At 27.1% G+C, this 22,722-nt stretch overlaps 1 protein-coding gene across 1 annotated transcript in view; it reads right to left on the bottom strand.

Annotated features, from left to right (window-relative positions):
- Positions 1 to 22,722, bottom strand: part of LOC129606582 (SOX domain-containing protein dichaete) — a 67,755-nt gene that overhangs the window by 36,989 nt on the left and 8,044 nt on the right. The window contains exons 2-3 of the mRNA XM_055516966.1: positions 5,138 to 5,703; positions 4,897 to 5,060 (exon numbers count right to left, since the gene is read on the bottom strand). Coding sequence (XP_055372941.1) covers positions 4,897 to 5,060; positions 5,138 to 5,694 — 721 coding nt within the window. The 5' untranslated portion in view covers positions 5,695 to 5,703. The remainder of the gene's footprint in view (positions 1 to 4,896; positions 5,061 to 5,137; positions 5,704 to 22,722) is intronic.

Genomic DNA, 22,722 nt, shown 5'->3' with positions numbered 1-22,722 from the left:
AAATTTTGTAATTTTTTTCTTCTATTTAATGAAATTATTTTAAAAAGTTTTAATATTTTGTGAGTGGCATTTTTTAAATAATAATAAAATTTAATTTTTAAATATTAAAAATAATTTTATTCATTACGATATTGTTACTCGTATAATTTAGAAATGTCGTGTAGAGGCTATTAAAAACTTTTTAAAAAAATTTTTTTTTTCATTTAAAATAGGTGAGCGTGTCAATCCATATCACTCAATTACATTATTTATTTAATCATTTGCATATTTACATATACTTATTTATTAAAATCATGGAAAATTTATGTTTACCTGCGTATTTCAATTACAAAGCAATATAATTTAGGTTATGAGCTACGTTACGTGGGCATTTCGAATTTTTAATTGAGTTTTTTAAAAACTTTGAAGTGGATTGCAAATTTTAATAATATGTAACTGGAAATTTACAATTTTGGAGTTAAAAACAGCTTTTGAATGCGATTTAGGGATTCATAATATCATTACCAACCACCTGTGACAAAATTCTGGGTTGAATCGTTATTCATCTTCAATTTGCGTTAATAAACCATTGAAAAACTATATAAAGCGCTTGAACTTCAGAAAATATATACGGTAATTAAGTATAATATGTTAAAAAACAATCAGATAATTGGTTAATTTTTTTTTTTGTTTTTAACACTTTCCGCTTGATTCTGTTCAGTTTTTAACATCAAATTGGCTAAATTCCATTTGATATTGTACAATAAGCAAACTGGCGCCCGAGCAACATTTCCAACAAGTTAAAAACATTAAGAAAATGTAAAATTATGAAAAGGTATTCGTTTCACATTTTCGAATAGTCAGAGTTGATTGACGAAACAATATTGACTGACGATTTGAAACTTCCTAATTGTTTCATTTACGGTATATATATTTACATGTGAAACCGCTTGCATATGGTATATGGTAGGCCGGTTGTGATACCGCTGGATCTGCATATCCACCACCATCGTTTGCTGAACCAGCCTGTGTTTTTTTTAAAGCGGTTTAATACCCTGGCATTACAAAAATTACATTAAAATTCTGCTCATTTTTAAAGTTAATTTTTTTCGAATTCGAAACTTTTTATTCAAAATGATATAAAAGAAATTATAATTACATTTTTTTTTTTATTGTTTTCAACTTAATTAAAGGACGATGTTTCAATATTGAATAACTGGTGCTATAATGCAAGGACATTAATTTTTTTTTTTTCGTTTTGTAATTTTAATTGATTGTGTGTTTCTTATTATGAATATGATTATTAAAAAATTTTTCAGAAAATTTATGTAAAGCGAAAAGAGAAAAAAAATTATAATGGATTGAATGAGTCCTTTTGTTTTATTTATTTATTTCTTTTGTTTTTTTTTTCTTCTTTTTTTGTTTTTGAAATTCAATATCTTTATGTTGAATAAGTTATCCTTTTTCTACGTAATATACATATTTATAATGAAAATATTATACAAAATTAAATCCATGTGAATCTAAACCTAATGGCATATAAGAGTATAAGAGGAGTGAGAACAATGATTTCCTTGTTATTCATTAATGATTTTCATTTTTTTCTAATAAGATATCTGAGCTAGGTTGTTTTAGCAGACAATTGACTGAAGGTTGAACACCGATTAAAAGAGAAAAAATTTTTTTTATTAAAACCTGTATAGAAATATTTTAAGGGGAAGATTTTGAGAATTAATGTAAAATGTATACTTGTCGTGGTATATGTACAAGGTGAAACATTAAGACTTAAGATTCAACATTTTGTCTACCACCGCGAAATATTTCAAACCTGTTTTGAATTTCAAATAGTACCAACGTGGTAGTATAGAGCGAGAGACAGAGAAAGAATAATCAGCATCGAATTGGAAAAACCTTTCGGGTCTCGTCAATTAAAGACTAAGGACCTTTTAGTTGACTATGAACAGTATCATTTCTTTAGAGTTATTGTACTGGGTGAGAACCAAATGGGAATTTTCATAGGTCTCTTGACCTGACGTTGTCAACTAAAACCTCATAACGTAAAACCTGGAGGGTGCGGGACCAGCAAATTCTGTGAGGAATTCCTGGAAAGAGATATGCCATCGATCACAGGCAGCCATTGATCACCGGCTTATTGTAGACCTCCCATATCCCATTTATACTACCTCGAATCAAATTAAATACCCGCTGATATCCCTCAGTGACTTGAACGTGAGCATCCCAAACCCTACCCAAACTGTTTGCTTCTCCTGACGGCAACACAGAGTGTGTATGGTTTTCTCCTCATTACCCCAGTAGAATATATGCAAATGGGAATCCGACTTTAATCATAAAAGAATTTTAACTCATAAGAAAAGAGGCTTCCTCGGACGTCACATTCTCGTAGCGAAAGTTCTGATCAAATTTTTGGAAATATGCTAATCTTATATATACTTAGTTTCATCAAATTTTCTCCGAATAATATTAGTTTTAATTTTATATTGCTATTGATTTGAAAAGTAAATACGCACTACCCTATACATAGGTTATCATACATACATACATAAAGAAGACAATTCATATAATTGAAATGAGTGAAGAAAGACAGTTAGAGAAAGAAAAGAGTTAACAAAAAAAAAAAAATTAATAACGAAAAATTAAAAAGGAAAATTGTTGAATTGAAAAATCTGGAAAAAAAAGTTAAATAGGAAAAAAAATTAATAAAATAAAAACAACAACAACAATAACAATAATATTAAATCTGAAAATGAGATGGCGTTGTTTTAATAGACTTTTAATTATAGAAAATGTACAAAGTTTTCTATTGTTTTGGTATACAGGAGGACGCTTTTCTTTGTCTTTTTTTCCCCATTATTGCTATTTGTTATAATTTTTTTCTCTTTTCCAATTTTTTTTTTTTTTATTATTAATTCATTGTTATTTTATGAAAGAATATTGTATATTGCCATATGTATATGTAATGTAGATATAAAAAAAATAAAATAAAAGGATAATAATAAGGAAATAAATGATGTGATGAGTTAAGAATTTCTGATAAGTTTAGACAGAAAAGTTGATAAGGTACTCGTATACTATATAAACGTTTCTAATGAATGAATGAATCGTATATATACATATACCGATTTTCATTTGATTGAAACAATACCAGTGTTGTGAGTTTCAAGTGCAAAAAAACATACTTACATAATAATCAAAATAGTAATAATAATGCAAAAAAAAAAATATTGAAAAAAGTTAAATGGAAAGCATTTAACCCCCTTGGGAGGCTATTGTGCGGAATGAAACGAACAATATATTATGATATTAATTTGAACTGAAATGAATGATTGTAATATGATAAGGGGTGCTTTTATATCATTTTTTTGTTATATTCTTTTACATTATTAGAATTGTAATGTTATACTTTCATTTTATATTATTATTATTATTTAAAATTCTATTAGAGCTATACAAGAAACGAATATGGAAAAACTTTACTAAAATTGTAAAACTTTCACAAATATACGAAATTTTTTAATTGAAAATTAACATTTGTTAGCATTTTATTAACACATTTAAGGCAGAAATCACAATATTTTAAAAAAAGAGCCTAATTATATTGACAGTGGCAAAATCTTGATGTCTTACACGAAAGCCATACGAAAAGACATTAGCAAGTATCTTGTAAATGAATATCATAAGGTTTTGATTTGAATATTGGCAAGTTTACTAGTTCAATTATGAATTGAAGAAAAAAACAATAGTAATCTTCGAAATTCAGCTCAATACTGTACTTAACGGAAACCAAAAAGAAAAACAAAAATTAGTTTTTAATAACCTAAAAAAATTTGTGAGAAAATTCCGTAATTGAATGTCAGAAATGACATAATGTCATGACCATCTTTTATCAAAATTTTTAAACTATTAATTTTGTACTGAGGCAAAAACTTTTCATATGAAAGTATTACAGTTTTTAGAGGGCACTAAATTCAAGAAAATTTCTTATTAAAATAGAAGCGGAAAACACTTTTATTTCACTGTCAATGACATTTGTTTGACGTTTGTCTTAGTTCTTTTTGGAGCACTGCACCTAGGTTTGATAATATTAAATAAGTTAAATTTCCATTTCCAACATACTAGTTTCAGCAGATTGAAAATTTATTGAAACACAAAATAGAAATTCTTTAAATTGTTACAAAAATCACAATCCTTCCTTAATTTTCAATTATTTATATTATCTTTCTTTCATAGATTAACGTATTGTGAATTTTTTTCTTCTTATTATGATCGCGATGTCCTATTGAAATTCTTCTTATTTATTTGTTACTCGTATAAATAATCATTGTTCAATGTATTGATTGTTCAATTATATAAAAAAAACAACAGTATTAATAATAATCAAAAGGGAAGGAAGGAAATGAAAATTTGATGGATGAATGAAACAAGAATTTTATTGAATGTCAGAGACGGGACTCCCGTAATTTCTCTTGTTTTGTTATTTATTTTTTATTATTATTATTATTGGGGTGCAGACGAGTGTATTAACTCTATTGTCTAGAGAAAATCTTAATTACTTTTTGAAGACAGAATATATACATCTAGTATACAAAATTAATAAAAATAAGAATTGAAATAATGAAAAGGATTAATGATTATCTTTGGTAATAAAAAATGTTTCACATTGTAAATGATCAATGTAAATTGATAAAACAAGTTGTGATGAGCATTTAAGGAAATGTTTATGATGTTCACATAGTTTAAGATTTAAAGAAACGAAGGTAAATAATTTAAATGTTTACACAAACACAAAATGTAATAAAATATTGTACCTTTTGTAGGACGTAGTAGTGAGGCGCTGTATTTTAATTAGTAAGAATGAATTTTAATAACAAAATGTAAGAACCTTAAATCTAAACTTACCCAATCGTTTAGATATTTCGGAATTATGCATTTTTGGATTATCTTGTGCAATTTTTCGACGTTGTAATCTTGACCATACCATAAATGCATTCATTGGCCGTTTTATATGTTCTTCCTGTTGACGTTTCGTTGTGTTTTGTATCATTAAACTAAAAAATACATCACTAAAGAAAGGAAAAGAAAAAAAAAAATTAATTTAATAAAGAATTGCAATTTTTACTTAATTTTTTTTTATTATTACCTAGCACTACTACCACTATTCATTAAACTTCCCATATTTTGATGTAAATTACTCATTGATGATGATTGTGAACTACTGCTACCGCCTAAACTTGATGTTGAACCTAAATGATGATTACTTTGTGAATGAATTGAATGATGTAAACTATTACTATTAACTCCGATACCACCACTGCCACTACTTCCTGTACCACTTCCAGAATGATGTTGTGAATGAAGATGATGTGCAGCTGCTGAATGATGTAATAAAGATGATGAACTAGAAACCGATGCAGCTGATGATGGTGATGATATTGATACACCACCAGTTGATGATGAATTTGGTGTTGAAACTGATCCACCACCACCACCGTTATTCGATGAATGTAAATTTTGTTGGGCGTGATGTAAAGAACTTAACGAATTCAATGATAGATGACTGTGTGCCGAATGACTATGATGTGAATTTAAATGTTGTGTCATCGATTGATGATTTTGTAAACTTTGGTTTGTTGATATTGATAGCGGATGTGTTAATGAAATCCCAGAAAAGGATAAAGATGGTATACGGTCCATCATTTTGAAAATCTGTAAGATATAAATAAAATGAAAAATATAAAATTGAATACGTAAAATTTTCTAGAATATAATTTAATGAAATTCTATGGGATGGAAAAATATTGGTAAGAAATTTAAGGAAGACCAATTTGAAACATACAAAGTAACTGATGTTGAAACATATAAGGAGATTTTCGTTGCTTTATTGTTCTTCACATTTGCGTTTTTGGAACTGTAATCGACTATCTTAATCGACTATCTTAATCAGTTTGGTTTGGATTTTACATAAGAAGGCTGGCGTTCGGAAAACATTCGGGAAACTGTTTATTATTCATCCACAGTTTTACAATAAATGTAATAATACAGTTTTCTCGTAGAAGCAGAATTTCTTTACATGAATTCTGTTAATGATATTTTGTCCAAAAATTGCGAAAATCTGAGTCAAAATTGGACGCTCTGAATAAATTTCATGAGTTCATTGAAATAGTATCATATTCATTGGGGGAACTTAATTTTGCGATCAGCGTGACTCATAAATAAGTTAAGATTAGGACAACATATTTTTCGATGATTTTCAAATTCCATTACTTATTGTTGCTTTTCAAATTATGTGCCCACGCAATAATGTACAAATTGAATTACAGTACAGCTACTACTTATCAACAATTTTTCAATTGTTCAGAAAAAAAAAAATTAATTAGTAAATATTCAATAAAAATTACGTCTTCCAATTGTTCAATTGTTTCAAAAATGAAAAGCAAATATTAAAAAATTTTAAATAAATGTCACAAATATTTTAACGTACTACAGCTGAAACAATAACTCATCTTATTCAAGATAAAAATAGTTTTTTTTTTCCATTTAATTTTCTAACTTTTTGTTAATCATTCTATGGTGAAGTACAACTTAAAATATCATTGAAATAAAACAAGATCAAATATAATTAATAAACAAAGGTTGACAAATAATAAATTAGCATTATGATTTATTTGAGAAGCGTGTGATTTAAAATTAAAATATGCAAATAGAATAAGATGTTTGACAAATTTTGTGTTGAAAACAAAATAAAAAAAAAAATTAAATATTTTATTTTAAAGAAGCTATTGTCACTCTTGCTATCGACTAAGATTGGTCTGATACAATTCAAAATTGTAATCGTTTGTAATATGGGACTATATAAGAGGTAATTCTGGAATATTTCGATTATTTTCTTTACTAATCTGATTTTCTTTACTAATCTGTTTTTAGGTTTACCACATTGTCCGAACGTCCAGTAATTTATACGCCAATTTACGAAACTTCTATATTTTTTCAAATTTTAAGATTAGATTAGACATAGGATAATAATGCACCGCGACCCAAGGGGTAGATCTATTGTGCCCCCTTCCACTTATCAAGCCTATAACTCTCCTGCGAGACCTATCCTGACAAATATCTAACAAATTCGAGTATCTCGTTGTGATCGAGTTCTGGCAGTTTTCTTGCTGCGAAAACGTAAGCACTTATCATACCCCTTCCGCTGTGACGGTCAATCGAGCTCGCCTGTATTTTCCCTCTTTACCTAGGTCCTATAACTAACCACAAAAAGACACAAGGTTTTTCTGTCTTCTGATTTTTCCCAGTTATCGTATATCAGTTATAGTTATTTGTCAATTTTTAAATGTTCGGCATTCTCATTAATAGCTGAATCAAATCTACATCACCCAAGCGAGCTATCACAAATTGGACTTATATAATTTTCTATATCTTCTTAGAAATTATAATTTCGTAATTTCTAATTAAATATATCGAAAATGACTTCCTGCTATAATTCACTTTCTTCTAATTGCAAAATTAATAATCCGTAAATTAAGAGAGTGCTGTATGATCCTCAATAAAGTAATGATGTTCTCAATTCTTAACTAAGCGTCGCTGACATTATTTTTACGTGGAATGGAGTTTATCAAGATAAAAAATAACTTGGAGTTCACATTTTATTTACACGTGCTACAAAAAACAAATGGGAATTTTGTATGACGTATGACATTAAGCAAATGTCAGTATAATACATTTGTTGGTGTTTGGTTTAAACATTTTTCGGTAAGAAATGACGTATACGTATTTATTCGAAAATAAACTGCGTAATATTCTCTTCATACGTCATAATTATACATGAAACGTAAATAATATGTACTCAGTACAGTTTAAAGTCTACTGCTGTTTTAATTTCAGAATAGTATTAAGTGAAAATTTTTGCGTTACTTTCTCTTCTGAGAAACAATTCAATTTTAATTTATGAGTCATATTAAATTACAGTATAATTTCATATACAGGTATGTAATAATATAATTAATAATAATAACAACAAGTTAATTAATTTTAAGAAGCTTCACCTTTTTCGTATAGGACAGAATTTTGATGGAGTATAAAAAAAATAGGAAATAATAAAATTTATTATTTTTGCCGAAATTATTGCTCTCCATATTTGAAAATGGTGGTATATTAAAAGGTGTATTTGAAGGTAATGTTTTATATTTTTCTTTTCTGTCACGAAAATATTATTTAAACGGATAAATAAATTTTTCTAGATCAAATCTATATAATATATTGATCGCCCACATTTTAATCCAAAAAAAATATTTCTTTTTTTAATAATACTCGTAATTTTGATTTTAAATTTTAAAAATTTTTTGTTAATTGAGTGACAATGAAATATTTTGTTCTATTGTAATTTTCTAGTAGTTTTATATTGAATATTTTCATTGTTATTCTACTCGAATATCAATGTTTTAACATCTGTATTAAATTAATTTTTGGTTAAAATTAATAAATAATAAATTATTTAAAATTTCATAATACAATTTGTATAATATTATTATTAAAATTATTATTATTTAAAAAATTTTTGGAAAAGTGCTAAAAAAAAATAACACAATGAGATTTTCTTCGACGGTTTCGATAATCGATTTTTGTAGATTTTTCTCTTCTTATTTTTTTTTTCTTTCTTAAATATGGCAGTCATTAGGATAAATTGATTTTAAAATGGTATACTTATGGCGCTCATTTTGATATTGTTTGCCTTTGAAACAAGCACTCATATTTAAGATGGAAGTAATATGATATCCAAAATTATTAGTAATGTTGGCCAATTCATTGGTGTTATTTACATTATGTGTATATAGAATTAAAATTAAATGATTTATTTATTCAAGTTTATACATATATTTTTTTAATACAAATGGAAAGGAAATTTAAATTTAATAAAAAATAACTGGTTTTTTATATTATAAAAAAAATTATACAATAATCAAATATTTTTTTTTATTTTCTTGTAAAACTAGCATTTTAAATATTATTATAAGTTTTTTTTTTATTATATTTTTGTCGAGAAATGAATTTAATTTTTATTCAATTAAAATGTTAATTTAAATAAATAAAAACGGTTATTATAAAGGTGACTGTTTTTTTTTCTAAACTTTTGGATTTATGATATTTGTTAACAAATAAATTAAAATTTGGATTAGAAAAACGTGTCGATCATTTTCAGTTCGAATTTAAAAACAAATCAAATTAAATAAAAAGTGATCGGTGCATTGATCCGCATCGATTTTTTCAGTTCTTCTTTACAAAGGTTTTTTAATACACAAAATGGATTTGATTATTACTATTGACTATGTCGACGACCTCTTTATTAAAAAAAGAGAATTTGGTGTTTATAAGTTTCAAAGTTTTTATTTAATAAAACAGAACATTCCATTCAACATTTATTTAAATTCTATTCAACTTTTATTTAAAGAAGGTAGGTATACAAAGGAGCATTCCATATATTAATATTTAACTATATTTCATGTTCAACTCCCGAAACGAATTCCCAGTGAAACTATTCCATGGAACACATACTGGCAACTTTTAACTCTATGATTCACAAAATGCTGAATACAAGGAAAGGAAAAATTACTAAAAGAAAGCATAAAAATTCATGGTAGACACAGCTATTGAGAATGGATAAAAAACAAAAAATGAAAAAAAGTTAAAAAAAAAGCAAACAAAAAATGAAACAGGGAAATAGGAGCACGCTCTAAAAACAGAACCGTTTACCATCCGATACATAAGCAAAAATATGGCATATTTAACTTATTATTAATTTGGTGAGAAAATGTAACATTCACACATTTGGGGTCATCGAAGACTACCAACTTTGGAGTTTATTAAAGTTTTGGCTACAAGAAAAAATACGGGTTATACAAAATTAAATGCAACGATTGCGACAAATTTAAGATTAATCAAACAAAGAAAGCAGTACAATATTGAACAATATAGCTTTCGAGTAAAGTAAAACGATCCTATTAGGAATCGACTATTGTGAATCTGCGGTTGGGTAAGATTCATAAGAAACAAATTACGCAACAGCTCAGCAGATAGTAATGAATGTTTTAAAAAAAGCTATTAGAATCCAGCAAGGAATACTTGTTAAACATTTTAAATATAAAGAGATTGTTAGTGTTATTGTTTTAGTTCCGGAGGCTTTACTAAATCAATCTCAACAATTTGACAATTGTCTACTTTTCGTGTGCGTACACTGAAATTCAAATTTTATATTATAAACACTATTATTCCGAAATAAATATTTATTCAAAACAGAGGTAATTTAAAGATTAAATTCTTCCATAACAAAAAATAAATCTTCATTACATTAATAAATTGAAAAACAAAACAACCAAAATATACACTTATTGCAAAATTTAAGCGTGATCAAGGAGCGTCAAACCTGGTCTAAATTAAATAAATAAAAATTCAAAAATTTATAAGTTGTAACCTCTTCGAAAATTCATAGTATAAATTTATAGGACAGCAAAATATTCTCATGTTATATATACAACAAAAGTCATAAAATATATTCTTAACACCATATGAGACCCATTACAAAAAGATTCAAGATTATACAAAAAACGAAATGGAAAAAGATAATTTTCAAAATCTTCAAAAAACAATCATTTAAGACAGGCCAACGAGTTATATAATAATCTTATACTATTATCAATATCAATAACCGTTTCGGTCCATAAATGGTGGATAACACATTTTTAAAACAAAATCAAAATTCAAAAGCAAGAATATTATATAGAGGAGTAAAAATAACAAAACCTGCTAAATTGTCATGGTTTTTATTCAATGTATAAATTTAATTCGTTACTGCTACTATATACACATTCAATTCGTACTACCAAAATCATCATTAATGGAAAAAGATACATGAAGATTCTCCATCATATATGAAAATTTTTTTAAAACCATTCTGTACGCCTAAGGTAAACTATTTCCTAAGGTTTATTAATACCTTCATATACTCAAAGAGCGTGGTGTGTGAGCGAGACTTTATCCACAAATTTTTTGTATATGGTTATGTCCATTTCCTGCTTACACTACTTATATAATTTCAGTCATAGGAGTCAAGTGTAAAGTGTAATATGCAGAAGTGTTTTAAATTTAACTCGCCAGTTTGATAATATTTTTACCCATGCGTTTGTTTTTTTTTTGCTTCTTTTTAAATTTCTTGTATCAAAATCAAATATGGGAAAGAAATAAGATGAGTTGAGAATTTTTAAATCTCATTTCATGATTGTTTTCAAGTGTGAAAACGGACTTAATTATATTTGATCACCTTTTCTTTCTTTAATTCTCTCTCTTCATTCAAATTTTGTTCGTTCATTCGTTTCGTTTTTGTTTTGGTGAGCATCTCTTGAACAATTTTATTTTTTTTTTATTTTAAGTTAACAAAGGTGAATTGAAGTAAAGAACAACGGAATTAAAATTTATGTGATATTTGATATCCGCGAATTGTTTTAGGATGCCACTGAATCTTGTTTTATTGTTTTTTTGCTTTGTAGTTGAATTGCAATTTTGAAAAAAAAATTTGCTTTTTTTTTTTTATACTCTTAACGTACACAACAGGAGCTGAACTTTTCAATGATGTTTTCTTGAGGTTTTTGTTTTGTTTGACATGCAACACAATTGTCATTTTTATATTAAATTGTGTGCTGCGTTAGTGCGCGTTCAACGGCGAGAAATTGAAATAAATATTTTGGAATTTAATAAAAAAAGAAACTAAAAATTAAAAACAAAAGTGGAAATTAACAAAGAATATTATTAAAAAAATATTGTAATAAATGAGATCATTGGCTCTTTTTAGAAAAACTAATAAAATTATAAATATCAGACTAAAAGCAGCATGAGGTAGCAAAAGTTTTTGATTTTCGATTTAGAAAAAAAAATTAAGTTAATTAGTCATGTGTGTTTGGGAACATACCAATACAAGTTTTTTGGTGAATTAGTGGAAAATCTCCTATACAAAATTCTTTTAGTTATATTTAGATTGTTGTTACGTGTATGTTATTAGTATGACAGAACAGAAAACAATAATTTGAAGTAATATTTTGAGATAGGTTCTAGCTCGAATATTTTAGACTATTATTCTATTACTAATAAAAAATTCAAAATTAGCTGCAAATCTATTATATTATAAGAAGTACGGCAAAAGAATGATATTCGAAAGGGGTTTGAGGCGGCCCTGGTCGTCTTGAGTCGGGTTCAAGCGAGCGGTACACAGACGAAAACAGGACGAAGTCGGGTGTGGATTCGGATGTATATGGTATACACCCGTACACGCACATATATGGGCATATATGGACCAGTATTTTACAATTTTTAAAGAGGAAATACATGTAATAGAGATCTGTCTGAGAGTCAATTTATAAGGAGGTGTAAAAATCGTACCATTTGTGATCTCGGACAGCAAGATGGCGTTGTTTGCATGTCGACCAAGTTTACATCCAAGCTGGTCTAAAGCTGCCTTATTGCACTTGTGAAATTGGCACCGCCAAACAGAGTCACGCTTATTTCGATGCCTGACCACAGCGAAGGTGCAGGCAAAGAGGTTGCCGATGAGCTGGTGGTGAGAGAATCCAGGACTGACTTTGTGCAGTCGCTGTCTTTCTATGCGCTGCCTTCTTGTGCCATGGGGGCTAAACGTGTCTACCTACTTGGAGCGGAATGCGATCTTCAATGGCGAGACACGAAGTGTTGTCATGCGAAAGTGTTTCTTCCATCACGCTCGGGAAAGTTAACAGCAAAGTTTTTGGAGATGTGTAGAAACCGGGTTTCTGCTATTCCGAACTTCGTCTCTTGCATAGGCTGGGAAAATCGGCCTCTCCCTTGTGCAGATTTCGTGGGTACGATGACGAAAACGCCGTACACAAACTAATACTGGCTGTCCGTTTTCACAATTGTTTTGTCTCGCAAACAGCAACAATGGGAGTTCAATTTTTTTTCATGAAATAGAAATATATGGTGTAGTTTTTGAGGAAAGTATACATTCTATTGATGAATATTTATTGTTGTCTAAAGGGAAAGAACTCAACGTTAACAAATACAGGTTCGAGTTTTTCTCGGAAGCTCGACTCTTTCATACTTAAGTACGATTATTTGCTAAATGGAAGGGCTCTTTAACGTGTGTGCGTTGTTGCCTCATTTCGATTACAAATTATGATCTTCATCATTCTATTTTCGTATCTTTAAATCAAAAATTGTTTGTTTAATACACTTAAAATTTAAAAATCGAAAGATTTATTTTTCATTACTTTCTTTTTTTAATGGTCTTTATATACCTACATACATAATATATAACAATCATATTCATTTTGTGTAAGGACACCCGTCGGGTTTACAACAGAAACAGACACTTCATTTTAACGCAAAAACGTCTCATTTTATTGTTAAATAAAAATGCCATTTTGTCCTTATACATAACACATTACCATATGCTTTTTTTTACTTAATACAATTTTGGGTAACATTTTAAAGATTACATAACAATTATTGTCTGCTTTTGGTAAATATGTATATATTATAGAAATTAGAGAGGGGGAGGTTTGTTGACGGGTAATAAAAAGTGTAGTATATATTTTGTGTGGGTATGTGTGTATATATTAAAAAAAATTTTTGACAACTTTAAAAATATTTTGAATTATTTTAAAATAAAAGCCTGTTCTATAGTAAAAAATGAATGTAATGGACGACAAAAGAGAAGTGAAAAGAATAACAAATAAAAATTGAATATTTAAAGAAAAGGACTTTCTTTACACAACGCCTAATACATGAATTGTGTGCTGTTTCAAATGAAAATGTTGGAAAAAGTGAGGACTTTATGACATGGGTATTAAATTATATTCAATTTTTTCGATGGATGTATATGTATAGGAGGTATAAGTGTAAATAAATATTGTGTAAATGTGTTCATCACAATTTACTTTTATTATTGAATATTTTACATTTTATTGACACTTTTGACAAACTCTTTATTTAAACTTTTATTTTTTAAATTGTTCTTATTTTTCTTCTTTTTTTTTTGTGTGCTTGTGAAGAATTGAATTTAGGGCAGAATTTTATGTCTTTATATAGAATATTTATATGAAAAATTTTATTGTTTAATTTGTTTTACAAATTTAAATCTAAATATTTAAAATTGGATTTAAATGGAAATTAGGAATTTTTTTTATAAAATAATTTGTTACTTTAATTTGTTGTGCAGTATACACATAAACTACATGGTAGAATGAGAATTATATAAAATAGCCACTAAGGACAAATAGAATTTAACTATATGCAGAAAATAGTTTAAAATAATATGCCCGTAGGGAGTTTCTTTTGTTTCCTTTTTTAATCCATTTAGAAAGCATTTGTAAATAAAACGAGTATTTGTGAAATTTCGAAAAGAGACGAAGAAGGTTTTTAATATGCAATCCTGGAAATTTAATTGAATTTACTTATTTATGTATTATGTGTTATAAGCATATAAATTCAATAAGATATCGATTAGGTGCTGAGCCACGTAACACAAAATGACAATTTAAATTCAATGCTAATTTGGCACAATACAGAAGATGATTAAAAATAAATTAAATTATAATTACTTTAAGAGATTCAAAATATGGTTTATAAAACGCCGAATATGATTAAATATTGTCTACTTTAATATTGTCTATTGCTAACACCTTAAATTACAAAAGTTTTCAATTCAAATGTCCATGTATTTAATAAAAAAATTTACAATTTAATTAATTATTTCAATGTTTTTTTAAAACTCTTCGTCTGAACAACACGGTATTTTATAGATCGAGTCAGTAGACCTTGGTAAATAAGAAATTCTTTTTGACTCTAGTTCAAAATTCATTGAAGTAAATAAAATTTTACTTAATTATTAAAGTAAACAATTTTCATTTTTAAATACTTTTAATGTTTTTTTTTTTAAAAAGTTTCCTCTCAATAAAATTTCAATTTAAAAAAATTGTTTTTATTTTTTTCCTCTGAAGAACGCTTTTTTATTGATCTTTGAATTTCTATAAAATTTCCCAATTAAAATCAATATTAAAAGTTGATTGTATTTTAACATTTTTTTTTTCTAATTTTTTAAGGATTTTCTGCTGGTTTATCAATTTATGGTTTTACTTAATGTGTTTTCATTCCGAAAGGACATTTTTTTTCCTAGTTTTGACTTCAAAAAGAAGTTGTTTTTCTATTATTTTCCTTTTATGAAATCGGATTTTTACTAAGTGGATTTTTGATTTGTTTGTTTGTAAGAAATAACTTGAAAAAAAGAAAATAATTTTATGGCATAGCTTTATGATTATATTTTTAGTATAAAAGGGGCACACATAAATTTACAAAGATTTTAAAATCTATTTTCAAAATTAAAGTTTTTTTTTTTGGGTAAACTAATGGAAATTATAATTCACAAATTATTGGTTTCTTTTATGGAATTTTCGATGTTATGGTCAAGAGTTTTGAATTTAGTCCTGGAATAATAAAAGTTAAAATTTGAAGAAATTTATCGGAAAGTTTAAAAGTTAAAAATCAGTTCTTGGTTAGTGCAATCAAAAATATTATTTATTTATCACTAAATTGTCTTCAACAGTAAGCTTATTTTTGCCTCAATAGAGTTTACAGAGTTTTTGGGTCGTATTTTCGTAGAAATCAAAGCTTGCGAAATATGTGTTGTGATTAATGAAGATTTTGCTGCAAACTAAAAAATCATCATCATCACCATCATTTGGCGCTACAGCCTGGGGTAGGATTTGGCCTTCTGCACGATTTGCTTCTAAGTCATTCTATCTTGTGCTGCTGTTTTCTAATTGTCTATGTTCAGCGTTTGAATGTCATTTTCTATGTTGTCAAGCCATCTTTTTCTTGGTCTTAATCTTGCTCGGTTGAGGTACGGCCAGTTGTCAAATATTTTGTATTGTGCTCTATTACTGTTAATTGGCGCCACATGTCTTATGTCCTCACCCTCAATTAGCTGCTCTAACTCATCAATACTTCGCCTTTCGGCAAACTGAAAAGTCATAATGAAAAACAAGATGGCGGTTTACAGTATTTAGTGATCGCAAGCATAGACTACTTTTAATTAAAATTTGATAGTAAGTGATTGGACATTTTCAATTACTTGTTCCATAAGTTTAAGCGAATTCACCGACTTACATCGATAAGCAGCCTAGGTTAATTAAAATCAGTAAACGTAACATTTAATATTCCACCTAAATATAAACAAATGCTTCACTTTGCTAAAAGTTATTTTAAATTATAATTTTTTTCATAGCCGTACTTTAACCAGCGCTGTCCTATAAAATTTGTAAAAAAAAGTTTTATTCTTGTAAAAAAGAAAATTTTTGACCCCTAACATTTCGCTTTTGCTAAAAGTAAAAAGTAATCAAAAGATTCAAAAAAAGAAAATAAAACCCTTTACAGAAAAAAAATCCAAAAATGTTTAATTCCTTTTAAATAGTTCTGAATTTGAAAGGACTTTCTGTATATAAAAAAAGGATTTATTTAATTTTTTTTTTTTGGTTGTGTGTATAAGAGTCAGGCGACCTTTTTTTCTCAATCAATTAGTTAATTGGTTGTAGAAAGTAAAAGAAAAAAAATTGGTTTTTATTTTTACTAGAAATTTGTAATTTTTTCCTTTTTTTCATATTTGGAAGAGTTAAGTTCCCCCATGTCTTTCCTTTATGTTTACTATTCGTTTCATTCATGTCAAATATTTCAACAATAGAATATTGAATGGGGCCGAAAAGTAGATTTCATATTGTTTGAGTACATTAATATTTTTTTTTGTTGTTCTCTCTTTTATTTTTTAACACGTCAACTATGTATTTTTCTTCGTTTACTCCCATAATTCCTTTGTTTTTGTTTTTCCTTTAAATGTTATTGAATAAGGAGAGAAAAAAAATTAAGCGCTCTTTTTTTCATAATTTTTTTTTTGTTTTAAATAATTGGTTGAAAGCTTTTCATATTATTATAAGGGGGAAGAGAAAGGACGGAGAATTTAATAATATTTTTGATAATGGTAAAAGAGAAGATAAGAAATTAATAACTTTTATATTTAAAACAAAAGCGATTATAAATTAAATTTTTTGAATAAAGCAAGACAAAAGGGTTAATCTGTTGTAATATCAAAAGATTTATAATGATTAAAAGCATAGAGAATTTGAGATTCAACTTTTTTAAATAATTTACGAGTAAATTCTAAGTGTGATGAGGGTATTACAAGAAACCCTTGCTTAATATACAGTTTGATAAGAAAATTGTGAAAATATTTGTAACGGTAATTAGTTCTGAAAGCAAATTATGTACAATTGATGTTTGAAAGAAAGAATTTTTTACTACAAGCTATGTCATATGATCATACTAGTTGGTTCTACACAGCAAAACTGGCTTTCTTAATTATATACGATACCGCAAAAGCAAGTCATACAATCAGTACAAATGCAAGTTCTACACCCTTTACTGCCTATACTGATGGAAATTATTAATAAGTATTGTAACCACGAATGGTTAAGGATGCAGACAAAATGAAGCAAAACGGAAATAAATAATAGTATATTAAATACGAAAACCTCATGGCCATGGATTACAACAGAGCCGCGAACACTGGAAGTAAAACTGATGAGGTAAAATCAGATTGGATTAAGCATAAGCATTATTAAAGGACAGACCACATATAAGAAATTTTAACAACCAAGGCAGAAATAATAAATATCAATTATATCACAAGAACTCGTAAAACATAGAAGCAAAAAAAAACAGATGGAGGTTCCAATTTTTTGTTTCCGTTTTCCGACGGTGGTACATTATGTTTTTAAATTAAATTATATTAAGTGATCAAATAAAATTTTAAATCAAATAATAATAGAAACTTTAAACTAATCTTCAGGGTACTGGTTCTGAAATTTCTGAAGAAAAATGTTAATGTTGTAAAAGCATTAGCTCGCATTTGAGCATCGGCATTTTTCATTGTCCCTTTTGTGGTAACTACGAATATTTTGATATGAAAATATGATGATTTGTGGTAACTACGAATATTTTGATATCACGAAATAATTTGAGAAAATGTGCATTCTGCAAATTTACTGTACAAAATGTCTTTGAATGAAAATTTTATTTCTTGCATCTGTGTTTTTCTTTAATTTTTGATATTTTTTTGTAGTTTTTTACCAACAATATTGTATTCTTGTTTTAATAATTGGAAATAATGTGAAGTTTTTATCTACATTTAAAAACAATAACAAATATAATGACATTTCAAGAATGTGGTCGTGTACAAGAAAATAAAACAAAATAAAATTTGTGTACATACTTCAAATATCTTTAATAAATTAGGTGTATGTACATATGTACATAACATTTGTTAGTTTTTAATCAATTCCAAATGACAAAATTATAACACTATTGTATTGTCGGTGCTCAAAAATATAATTTGTAAAACAAAAATAAAGAAAAAAATATTGTACGAGTTTTCCAATTCGAATGTTAAAAAAAACAAAGGAGAATGTTACATAACATTGTTAAGTACGCGGTACTCAAAGACATACATATATGTATGGATTGTTATAAAATTCTAATATTATATAAAAAGTAGTTTTATATTTAAGTGAATTTTTTATTTGAATTAAGTCGTAATCAGTACCGGTTCATATATTGGAAAAAGTTCAATATCAATTGAAAAAGGTTATTGATTCGTCCAAAATTTGTGTCAAAAGATAATATAACCAATTTGTTTTGTAACAACATTTGACAGCATATAGGTACTGTCAGTAGTGCAGAAACAAATACGGAAGCCGAGCTGGTTCTAATTTCTACATCGCCTGAGATGGTTACCCAATATAACCAAATAGAAGGACATGAAATTGTAATTAGTGTAAGAAGAGGAAAAACAAGAGTTTCAAAGAATCTCCACCACGTGAAGAAGATGTTGGGGAAAAAAAATCACATTTATGACGTAAATAAGACAACATTTTAAAACGGCTATAACGATTTGTCATATAAAATGCTCATGGATTTCTTACTAAATTACTGTATAAATTTAAGAAACATGATTGGAAGAAGGTGAAAGAAGCTTTAATATAAAGTTTAAATTACTAGTATCATAGAGAATATATGATATTCATAGGTGAAGATAACTTTTAAATTATATATATTTTTGTCTTTGATTCCCATTTATACCAAAAGACTATAGAAATAATAGAATTTGGTAGGTAAAAATTAATTTACTATGCATAACGGCAATTAATATTTAGTTCACTTAACAGTCGTAATACGTAATACAAATTATTTTAGAGTACACCTATTTTACTAGTTATTTTATTTGTCAGGGTCTCAGAAAAATTCTCAAGTAGTTGTACTGTTATTTTTTAACTTCATAACCACTTAAAATAAATTAATATACACAATGGATAATTGTATACCTATATTTATATTATGAAGTTTTGAAAAATCTATAACAAAAGCACAATATTACTTTCGGTTCTGCATAATATGTGCTTATTACAACAATATTATTTTAACTTAAGTGTTGTTGTTCTTAATTATGTCACGTTGTTTTATTTATTTTTTTTTCTGAGGATACCGCTGATATTTTATGTTTACCAAGTGCGTATAATATGTTCTTATATCTTTTCCCCTTTTTTCTTTTTTTTTTTTAAACAAATTGCGGCGAGTTACGTATGTACAATGCAGTTGTAAGAATTGTTTTTTAAGTAAGTACATAATATGTAGTAATATTCAAAAAAATCGGGATACCTGAAAGTTGAAGAACAAAAAACAGGTAATCGAGAAATGGTACACCATATTGAGAATACGTAGATTGTTCTAGAGTAATGTTAGATATAGTTTTGTACAAGTATAAAAGTGGGACATATGGCATCGTATTAAGTTAGTATTGATTTGAAAGTTATAAAATTAAGGCAAAATTGAAAAATATTGAAATTAATATCAGAAGAAAGAAAGTCATAAGGAAAGGCAGTTTATTTAGAATTAAAGAGAAACTAATATTACAAATTTATTAATTCAATTTGAAGCTACGGGTAGTGTACAAAACGAGCTGTGGGATCTGGAAGACCTCGAAAAATATCAGTTGTAAAAGACAAGTTTTTGTCAATTCAATTTTAAATCTTCATAGCTATACCACAATGTGAGTAGGTATATTATCACGTATTTTACAGAACGGTAAAATGCTATTTTTAATTAGTTTTCGAAAGAATTTCAATGGGTTTATTAAAACTAATAACATTGAGTTTTAAATTAATTGTTGTACATTTTTTAAAGTCACTTTACTAGAAAATTACTCGTATGAATCAATATTCTTCTGCTCATACTGCCATTGCCGTCAGGTGACTAAATAAAATTTATTTATTTCTTCATGTTCCATTTTTTTAGCACTTTTCCAAAAATTTTTTGAAAAAAAGTGCTTATTAGTTTCACTCTGTCCGTTTGTCCGTGTGTCTGTTTACAAAACTTCTACACCCTTGAAGATAGAAAGCTGAAAGTTTGTATGTACATAGATCTTTACTAGAAACTTATTTTCGTAGAACACAATTTTGATCTATCTCTCCTCCTTTAGAAGTTATACCCCCCCGGAACCCTAAAAACGCCATTTTTTAACTATTTAGTGCAATGAAACCATAAGCATTTTTCAAATTTTGCAAACGCCGAAAGGCAGTGGCTTGCTTCCCTTAGCGAAGTATACTAAAGGTTAACTTTAGAAAAACAAAATGGCCGCTCAAATTTACCGTTATCTAAAGTCAGTTTTTTCCAAATTTTTAATGCCGTTTATTTTCTAGACCCCAGCCTCTAGAAGCCTGAAATTTTAAGGGCTTTTAGACACTAATAAATGCTTCATTTCGTTAGAAGAAAATTTTTTTCCATCTCCACCCGCTCTCAAGTCATCGCCTCTTGAAATTTGTAAAATTTGAATTTTTGACGCCTTATATTTCCGAAACCGGAAACTTTTTCAAATTTCTATAAACGCAAAAAGCTAACGGTAAATTCCATGACATTAAAAAATATAATTATTTTGTTTAACTCACGCATTTAACCCTTAAAATCGAGCATTGTGTTAACCCAACTTTATATTAATTTTTGTTTTATTTCAAAGACTGTATTGCATCATCCTAAATATATGCAATCCTAGAAATAGTTTCGTATATGAATGAAAATAATTTTTATAGTGTGATAGGTATACATAGACTGTATTTTAAAAGCAGAATTTTCACTTGTTGAAGGGAAGAGTGCTACAATACAAACCATTGGTTTGATCCAACTTTATTTTAAAGAGTTTCTGATAGTGGTATGGTAATAATAGTTGAAGTTCTGATGTTCATTTATTTTTAAAAAAAATGGTAATACAGTAATAACTTAAATTGTTACATTTGTTAATATTGTTGTTGCTCTTATTATTATTGTTATAATATTATTGTTCAATTCGACTTTTCATCAAATTGAAACTTTTATTAAAAAAGTTATTGAAGTGGACTCGGTAAAATGAAAATTATTATAAAATAAAATAATATCAAAAAAATTATCGCCATTCCAGTTGTCCGTTTCTTGGTTTGATTGGAAATCAACACTTTTATTGTTAATTGCAAGAATTGTTAAATAAATTTTGTAAATTGGAAAACCGTTTTCTTACCTAACTCTTTCTGTCAGGAGAACAATAAATAAGACAATATTCAATTTTCTCATTTATAAGAATATAATAGTATGGTACTAATACTTATTTAAAAATAGAGTTAGTTGACAAATGGATAGTGAATTATTATGCTGTGTTGAATGAAAGCATGGAGTTGTGTGGGACTTCTTCTGCGAAGACTAAATCACTCACTGAATGCTGATGGTTTTTATCGTAAAGCGAAATTAGTTTTGTAAAAACAATTGAATTTATAGAAATAATTTGTTCTTCGATAACTGTGATTCGAATTTCAAATTATAAGCATTTTCAGATTTGAATCACTAGTTTTGAATTTTTATTGATTAATTTTAATAAATTTAAAAAATTATAACAAAGTCAGAATTTCGAACAAAGCAACTATACTAATATAGTTCTTGGCTCGACTTTTTCTTTTAAATTATGCAAAAAATAAATATTTTTGAGTATTCACTGATTTCAGTAGAATATTTTATTGTTCAACTTTTAATAAATACGGTATGGGAATTATAATAGTAGTGTTTTAAAAATAAAGCAAATAATATAACTGTATATAAAAGCTTCAATATGGTTCTGTATTTGTATAATATTTATATCTCATTTCTTTTTTTTTTTACTGTTATTTCTTTTATTCGTTAATAATTGTAATTTTTTTTTGTTTCATTGTTTTTTTTTTGTTAAATATTTTGTATTGATTGAATTTAATCATAATGGATTATTGAACCTATATATACTACCTAGGTGAACTTTACAACTATAATAGTTCCAGTATTTAACAATCTAGAACTCATACCAACACTAACACAATAATAAAATTATTAAATAACAGTCATCAATAGCTGTTTAATAAATGAAACAGTAAAAAACAAAAAAAAAAAAGAAACAAGAGAAAAATAATTTTTTTTATAAAACGATAAAAAAGGAAATTAAAAAAAAAAAATAAAAAAAAAAACGGAATAATTGCAGAAAACAAATGACAAAAAGTTGGTGAAAATTGGAAAAATAAGAGAAAAAATAAAAAGAAAACTATAAGAGAA

Source organism: Condylostylus longicornis, unplaced genomic scaffold, assembly GCF_029603195.1.
Source record: "Condylostylus longicornis isolate FDR11 unplaced genomic scaffold, ASM2960319v2 ptg000019l, whole genome shotgun sequence".
Taxonomy (NCBI): domain Eukaryota; kingdom Metazoa; phylum Arthropoda; class Insecta; order Diptera; family Dolichopodidae; genus Condylostylus; species Condylostylus longicornis.
This window is presented reverse-complemented; position numbering and strand designations above follow the sequence as displayed.